The sequence below is a fragment of the Teleopsis dalmanni genome, chromosome 2 (genome assembly GCF_002237135.1).
Source record: "Teleopsis dalmanni isolate 2A chromosome 2, ASM223713v2, whole genome shotgun sequence".
NCBI lineage: Eukaryota > Metazoa > Arthropoda > Insecta > Diptera > Diopsidae > Teleopsis > Teleopsis dalmanni.
Window position 1 is genome coordinate 244,679,565 of NC_051847.1, and position 7,731 is coordinate 244,687,295.

General features: G+C 34.5%; 4 protein-coding genes across 4 annotated transcripts in view; 1 reads left to right on the forward strand and 3 right to left on the reverse strand.

Annotated features, from left to right (window-relative positions):
- LOC119677249 (histone H1-like) overlaps positions 1-570 on the forward strand; it is a 2,376-nt gene extending 1,806 nt beyond the window's left edge. Inside the window, exon 2 of the mRNA XM_038088521.1 lies at positions 415-570. Coding sequence (XP_037944449.1) covers positions 415-570 — 156 coding nt within the window. The remainder of the gene's footprint in view (positions 1-414) is intronic.
- Positions 571-742: 172 nt separating this feature from the next.
- Positions 743-2,455, reverse strand: LOC119682466 (transcription initiation factor IIB-like). Its single transcript, XM_038095916.1, has 5 exons — positions 2,340-2,455; positions 1,872-2,250; positions 1,318-1,549; positions 1,129-1,250; positions 743-1,063 (listed from the first exon to the last, which is right to left on the reverse strand). Exons 1-5 carry the CDS (start codon positions 2,354-2,356, stop codon positions 935-937), a joined length of 879 nt encoding a protein of 292 aa, XP_037951844.1. The 5' UTR covers positions 2,357-2,455; the 3' UTR covers positions 743-934.
- Positions 2,456-3,695: 1,240 nt separating this feature from the next.
- Positions 3,696-6,161, reverse strand: LOC119677250. The gene is made up of 3 exons (XM_038088522.1): positions 5,632-6,161; positions 4,991-5,565; positions 3,696-4,876 (listed from the first exon to the last, which is right to left on the reverse strand). Exons 1-3 carry the CDS (start codon positions 6,159-6,161, stop codon positions 3,696-3,698), a joined length of 2,286 nt encoding a protein of 761 aa, XP_037944450.1.
- Positions 6,162-6,824: 663 nt separating this feature from the next.
- On the reverse strand, positions 6,825-7,661 carry LOC119677252. The gene has a single exon (XM_038088523.1). It carries the CDS (start codon positions 7,659-7,661, stop codon positions 6,825-6,827), a length of 837 nt encoding a protein of 278 aa, XP_037944451.1.
- Between the last annotated feature and the right edge of the window lie 70 nt (positions 7,662-7,731).

A 7,731-nucleotide genomic window follows, 5' to 3' on the forward strand; every position in this document is an offset into this window, starting at 1 on the left:
ATCTATTATCTATTACTTCAAATATTTAGCAATATCAGGTAAATTAACTTGCAAAATAAAAATAACTTTTTTCAATGAAACTTTAGAAATCCAACTGAAATATCAATTTCTTTCTTCCAATTAAATTGTAACTTCAAAAAATGAACAATATTATTAACCAAACGAAAGAGGTATTTTTCTTATTTTCTATAATTTAATTGAAAATAAATCATGTTTATACAATATTATCATGTTATGTATTCCTAAGTAGGTTAGAGAGTATAATGAAATTGAAAATTGTTTTAAATTCCTTTTAATTCGGCTGTTTTCACAGCTGAGTAAACCATCTTTCACCTCTAGACGCTCCGTACATTCCATGTTATCAATAATTTTGGCTATTCTTTCTATGCTCTCGCTTACATTATATCGTTATAGTCAAGTGTACAAGAACAAAGTTATATGATATCTGTTACTTCGCATATCAAACCTATTGTTCAATTTCGATTTAAAGTCGTTTACCGATTTAATCGGCTTAAACAATACCCGATTGATATAGTGCATTGTCTGATTGAACCAGAGCAATCTATTTAATAGCAAAACTAACTTTCAAATAATCTGTGAATTGTAAATAAATAAACTTTTTATTTAAATAATAGTCTTACAATTAATCATTTTTGCCTTACATATATACAATATAATAAAAGATAAACAAATTAATGCAAATAATGATACAATGTTAAAATAGAATTATACAGTACAGAGTTTCCATACATATTTAATATATAAATTCGTGTTAATTCTGGAACAACAGTATATAAATATATCGGTTCTCCATTTCTCAACATGGAGACAACATGGATGTATAAAGTAAATATCTTTATTGGAAAGTTTAAAAATTGAATTAAAATGTTAGGTTGAAAGACAAACCTCATAACTTCTATTCGTTTGAGGGAACTTATTTGCAGCCCATTGGAAACAATTGCTGATATTCCAACAGCAAAGCATGTTTAGCAATTCTAATTGTATTTTGACTAATACCAGTAACATCGCTAACATCCTTCAGTTTGAACTTATGACTTTTAGTCTAAAATAGTACAATTAGTTATTATATATAAGACTGTTAATTTCAAAGTACAATTCTATTATTACCTGACAGGCCAAGATAATGGAAGCGGCGGCAATTGAAGTTGGGGATTTATTGATTGCAATTTCGTTGCTATTTGCTTGTGTTAATATACGTATTGCAGCATTTGTAACCGATTCGGGCAAACCTTTTTTAATGTAAAAAAAATTTTAAATGATTTACAACTTACCTTTATATGCGATTTGAAAATATACCTAGCTTCGAACAAAATCTTGACATGCAATCATCACTGATTGTTGCATCAACTATCAAATCCATGCGTCTTACAATAAATTTGGACCACAGCTCTATAGTGTTCGGATTCGCATTAGTAACAGCACAAATTTCCTTATAAGTACGCGGTGCTCCTTCTTGACGACAAGCAATTAGTACACAGGCAGCTGCTTTAGCGGAAACTGAATTGTTCATACAATTGGGTTTATGAATCTGAAATTGATACACAGATATTATGTGCCGTCAATATTAACACTGATCACATACAATGTATTTTTCTTTTAGTTCATTAAAAATGTTCGCACTCTTAAAAAATTATATTCTTTTATGAGAATAAAACAATTCTTCAAAGCTCAACCGATAAGGTGAGAGACGATATATATCATATGATCACTAAAAAAACAAGTCATTATTCATACAAAAAGTTCCAAAAGTTTATGGTTATAAATTAATAAAAATAACATATGTTTGTCGGGGATTTTTACGTAACTCCCTGTCATATGTAGTGTTGGTTATTCCCTAATTATTTACTTACCTTTTGATATAAAAGTTTAGCCCGATCGACAATTGATGGTGCTAAATTAATATGATCTCCCATTACAAAAATTTCGTTAAGCCCTCTAATTAGCCCCCGTTCTGAACTATTTTTTAATTGTTTAGTTTCGCCGTTATTGGGTAATATTTGGTTTGACGAAGAGCTGCTACAAATTACATTAGACGTCGTCAGGTCTAGTGCATTTAATTGCCGATTTTCATTATAAATAATGTTATTCCTTCTATGATTTTCTCCTCCTTCAATAGATGTACGCCACTCGCAGCCAACAACCAATCCGCAACCTGCACATATGCTGAAGTCTGAATAAACAGTTTCATCAATTGAAGCGTTTTTATGATAAATGCAATTATTTCGGTTGCTAATATTCAGTAAATAAATAATAAATTTATAAAATATAAGTTTCAATAATTTTGGGTTTAAATAAAAATCACAAACAACAGCACTTACTCTGAACAGTCTTCCATTATGTGTGTCCGTGTACACCACCTTACTCATCGACGTCTGGTAGCGAAAAGAACGCCAGCTAGCATTTGCAGAGGAATTATGGAACAGAACATTGTTGCTATGTTGACATGGAACGAGTTGACATTGGTACTTTATTTTTATTTTGTTTGATAATGCTTATTAAATATATAAAAGAAGTAATAAATAGTAGTATATATTACATGATTAAATAATTTTTATATGATAATAGTATTGTTTCTACTTTATGCCGAAGAGAAAATATAATTCTTGTTCCATTCATAGCACATTAAAAAATTGCAAAAACAGTTTAAAAGCTTTAATCTTTAAATACTAAAGGTAAAAATTATAATTAAAAAACTTGACTCTTATAAATATCTTTACCAGATATGGCGAACACATATTTCTCTAAAATACAAAATTGAAAGCACATTCTCATCATATAGATTAACCAAAGTTCTCTTTTATAAAGATATCAAACTACCCAGTCATGATCAACAGCAAAAAATTAACAAATTAATTTAATAACAAAGAATTAACATTCTTTTGAAATAATTACTAATTTGTTCATTTAAGCGATTTTCATCATCATATAGGGTATTTATAAGACCAAACTTAACTAAAACTCTTTATTTATAACGATTTTCAGTATGTATTGGTAATGCTGAATTTTTATACGAAACAAAATAAAAATAGAAACAAATCTGAATCAGCTGTTTGATTTCATAAATATTAACTATTAATATTTTTATGCCCCGTTTATTATGCAAATAATTTTATATAATGATAATAATATGATATGATATGAACATAATTAATTCCAATAAGTTCATTCTTAATGATCATTTCCATGGTCTTGCAAGTTGTTTTGTGTGTGATCATTTAAAGAAGATTAATAATTATTTATTGTTACCGTCTATTTAGTATAAGAATTCCTTATAGTTTTAACATTGTAAATTACTTATTATCTATATAACTCATGAACTTATGAATTGCAAAATTTGTGTAAATAATGTTTACAGTTAGTTATTTAACGTTGTAAGAGAGAATTCTGTAGTGGTTTTTTATGTTGGGGTTTATTTCGAATTTAACACTCCGTATTGGTAATGGATAAGTTAATTTAACACTCCGTATTGGTAATGGATAAGTTTATTTATTTCTTATACTTAGTTATTATAAAATATTCTTAAAGTTAAGATTTATGTTTTTACGTCTTATTCACGTGCTGCTTTTTCTTTTTCCAAACTACTACTGGCGGGAACTGCGGCTATTGTTGTCTCCTTTGTGCCTTGTTGACAGTTCTTTTATTTATATTTTTTGGTGCTGCCACAGTACTCCCCCCTAAGTGATGGAGTCACTGAATTTGGTTGGAAAGCGAACGTTGCGTCCTGATTTTGTCAGGTTAGCTGTTGTATTTGGTCGCACAGACTGGTCGCCATTAACGTTGTTTGGAGTGTGGTATACCATTGATTTGTTGTGGATGTCAATGTCTGTATCGGGACATATGAAAGCAGCTTTAAGACGATCTATGCTAACTGTTTGTTCTTTGTTTTCGATCAGTATTCTAAACGTCTTGTCATTTCGCTCTAGTATTTGGTAAGGACCATCGTAAGGTTGCGTCAATGGTGGTTTTACCTTGTCATTTCGTATAAATACATGCGTGGCTGAGCTTAGAGCCGGTTGGATGTGGTAGCCTCGGTCTATATGATGCGATACCAACGTTGCCTTGACGCTCTGCATTTGTTCTCTTAGTTTGGTTATGAAATCGTGTTGATTTATATTTCTGTGGCTAGGGTTGCTTACTATTTCGCCCGGTAAACGTAGAGTTTGGCCATATAGCATTTCAGCAGCAGAAGCTCCAATGTCTGGTTTAAAAGTCGTGCGTAGACCTAACAATACTATTGGTAAAACTTCTGTCCAAGAAGTTGTTTGGTGGCACATTAAGGCTGCTTTTAATGTGCGGTGAAATCGTTCCACCATTCCGTTACTTTGAGGATGGTAACTCGTAGTTCGTAAGTGTTTGCAACCGATAACTTCAGCTAGTTGGTTGAACAATGAAGATTCAAATTGTCTTCCTTGGTCTGTTGTGATACGTAAGGGTACGCCAAAACGTGCGATCCATTGAGTAATCAGTGCGTTTGCGATGGTTTCCGCTGTTTGATCTGGGATCGGAATTGCTTCTGGCCATCGGCTGAAACGGTCGATGATGGTTAATATATATGTGCAGTTGTTTGATGGTGGTAGCGGGCCGACGATATCTATGTTTATATGTTCGAATCTGTGTTCAGCGAGTTCATATTGACAAATAGGTGAACGGTTGTGACGTTGCACTTTAGAACGTTGGCATGGGATACATTGTCGGGTCCAGTTTCTGATATCAGCATTTATAGAAGGCCAGAAAAATTTTTCAGCTATCATTTTTGTTGTGCCCCGAATGCTGGGATGAGACAACCCATGCGTAGCTTTAAAGATATGTAGCCGGTATTTCTGCGGAATGTAAGGACGAATTCGCCCAGTTGAAACTTCGCAATAAATTTTATCTGATATTGTTGGTAAAGATAAAAGTTTGATTTCGATGGAATTGTTGTTTTTGATATCTTGTAGTTGTGGGCAACATCGTTGTAATCCAATTATACAATCGTAGTCGATTTTTGGGATGCTAATACTATCTATCCGCGAGAGAAAATCTGCTGGGATGTTGTCTTTTCCGCTGACATGAACGATATTCGTTGTAAATTGACCTATATAATCAAGCTGTCGGACTTGACGTGGTGAAGCCTTGTCGGACTTTTGCTGGAATGCGAACGTGAGTGGCTTGTGGTCAGTTATTAATACGAATTCACGACCTTCTAACATATGTCGAAAATGTTTTATGCCCTGATATGCGGCTAACAACTCACGATCGTATGTGCTGTATCGTTTTTGTGTATCTGTTAATCGTTTAGAGAAAAAACCGAGTGGTTGGAACGTGCTGTCTGTCACTTGATGAAGAACTGCGCCGAGAGCTTTATCCGAGGCGTCTACTTGTAATGCAAGCGTAGCAGTTTTTGACGGATGAACAAGTAGTGTCGAGTTTGTTAGTTCATCTTTACATTTTTGGAAGATTGTTTTGTTCACTTCAGTCCAGCATAACGGTGTGTTGTCGTTCTTCTTGTTTCCTTTTATCATTTGTTGAAGTGCAGTTTGAGAATCTACAGCGTTTGGTACGAACCTGCGATAAAAGTTAAGTAATGCTAGAAATCTTCTTAATTCTTTTGTTTTTGTTGGAAGCGGGTACTCGCTGATGCTCTTCACTCGATCTGGTAGAGGTTGAATGCCCTTTTCACTGATGAGATAACCAAGAAATTTTACTGTGTTTTGAGCAAAAACGCATTTTGATACGTTTATTATTAAACCATGTTTTCTGAATCGTTCGAATACTTGTTGCAAGTGTTGCCTGTGCTCTTCCTCGTTTGCTGATGCAATAATGACGTCGTCAATATAGGCAAAGGCGAATTCGAGATCTCGTAATACTTCGTGAATGAAGCGTTGAAATGTTTGACCTGCATTGCAAAGTCCGAATGTCATGTTAGTAAATTCAAATAATCCAAATGGAGTTATGATCGCCGTTTTTGGAATATCCCCCGGTTCAACTGGTATCTGGTGATATGCCTTAATCAGGTCGATGGTTGAAAAAACTTTTTGGTTATATAACATGTGTGCAAAATCATGTATGTGAGGAACTGGGTAACGATCTGGGATGGTGATTGCATTTAAGCGACGGTAATCTCCGCAAGGTCTCCAACTACCGTCTGGTATTTTTACCATATGTAAGGGGCTAGCCCAATTGCTGCTTGATGGACGGCATATTCCGGCTGTGACTAAGTTTTGGAATTCTTCTTTTTGCTGCTGCTAGCTTGTCTGGAGGTAACCTACGTGGTCTCTCACATATTGGTGGACCTTTTGTTAATATGTGGTGAGTGACTTTTGTCACCTGGCGATTTGTCGGTGTTGGTTTAGTGATGTCGATGTATTCTTTTAGTAGATCTGCAATTTTGCAAGATGTGTTCACAGTTGATATTTTTTGCGCATTTACCTTACGTTCACTTGCGGCTGAGAAAATCTTTGTTGATGTGTCGATCAATCGTTTCATTTTTATGTCTACTATTAATCCGAAATGATTTAAAAAATCTGCACCGATGATTGAAGTGTTTACATCTGCGATAATAAATGGCCATGTGAAATTTCTTCGTAAGCCAAGAGCTAGAGTTATCTCTATTTCTCCAAATGTTTTGATCATAGAACCATTTGCTGCGTAGAGTATTCTTTCGTTCTTATTGTTTGTATTTGAATTTTTTTGTTTGGCGGCAATAAGTGAAACATCTGCACCCGTGTCTATTAGGAATGATTTTTTTGTCTTATTGTCATAGACGAACAGTCTTGTAGATGTTTCGTTTACAACTTCCTCTGCCGCCGTAGACGAAGTCGGTTTTAGTTTTTTGTGCCATATGTGCATGGCTGCTTGCAATTTTTTGCATTTGACCCATATGTTCTATGATACCAACAATTTGTACTGGTCTTTTCTTCACTATCATCATGACATTGCCGGTTTCTGGATGTTGAACGTGAACGTTGATTTGTTCTTGAGCGGTGTTCGGTTGATAATTTCGAGACCATTTTCGTCAGTCTGGTCACTTCTCGTTGAAGTTGTTCGATTTGTGCATCACGTTGAATATGAGCTGCTGCAGGGACGTTAGCTGCATTGACGTAAGTTCCTTGCATTGTTGAGTTTATACGGATTGTTTCGGTTATGTTGTCTGCCAATTCCGCCATCTTAGGTAGTTCCACTTGAATTGTGGCTAGACATGTCTGTACTTCTACAGGAAGACGTTGTAACCATAACCCTTTCAGTAATTGTTCGTCTTGTTTGCTTCCACTAATACGTTGCAATTCGCTTAAAAGATGGGATGGCTTTTTATCCCCAAGCTGTAAACCACTAACTAATTTTTGTATGCGTTTTTTTTCACTATCCGCAAAGTTTTTTATTATTGCTTGCTTGATAGCTTCGTACTTCTGAGTTGCTGGTGGATTCTGTATTGTGTTATAAATTTGTTCTAACAGCGATCCATCCAATGCTGCGATAACTGTGCCAAACTTTTGAGTATCGCCCTTTATGTTGTTGACTTGGAACCAGTAGTCCAACTGAATAAACCAAAGGTCAATGTTGTTTTTTATTAATGTTGGCATCGGCAGCTTTATTGCAGTGATTGTTGCGTTTTCATTGATTGGGTTAGTGTCTTCGGTTATCTTTTGCTCTTGAGTAGCCATTTTTTTTTTATATATTCGACGTCGGCTTGGTCACCAATGTAGTGGTTTGTTATGTTGGGGTTTATTTCGA

Coding starts and splice junctions, on each gene's coding strand:
- LOC119682466 (XM_038095916.1), bottom strand. Junction 1,550..1,871: donor CTAAACTTTTATATCAAAAG/GTAAGTAAATAA, acceptor TATCAATTTCAG/ATTCATAAACCCAATTGTAT. Junction 1,064..1,128: donor CCATTATCTTGGCCTGTCAG/GTAATAATAGAA, acceptor GTACTATTTTAG/ACTAAAAGTCATAAGTTCAA.
- LOC119677250 (XM_038088522.1), bottom strand. CDS start 6,161: ATGGTAAAAATACCAGACGGTAGTTGGAGACCTTGCGGAGATTACCGT. Junction 5,566..5,631: donor CGAGTGAAGAGCATCAGCGA/GTACCCGCTTCC, acceptor CTTTTATCGCAG/GTTCGTACCAAACGCTGTAG. Junction 4,877..4,990: donor CCCAAAAATCGACTACGATT/GTATAATTGGAT, acceptor TTTATTGCGAAG/TTTCAACTGGGCGAATTCGT.
- LOC119677252 (XM_038088523.1), bottom strand. CDS start 7,661: ATGGCTACTCAAGAGCAAAAGATAACCGAAGACACTAACCCAATCAAT.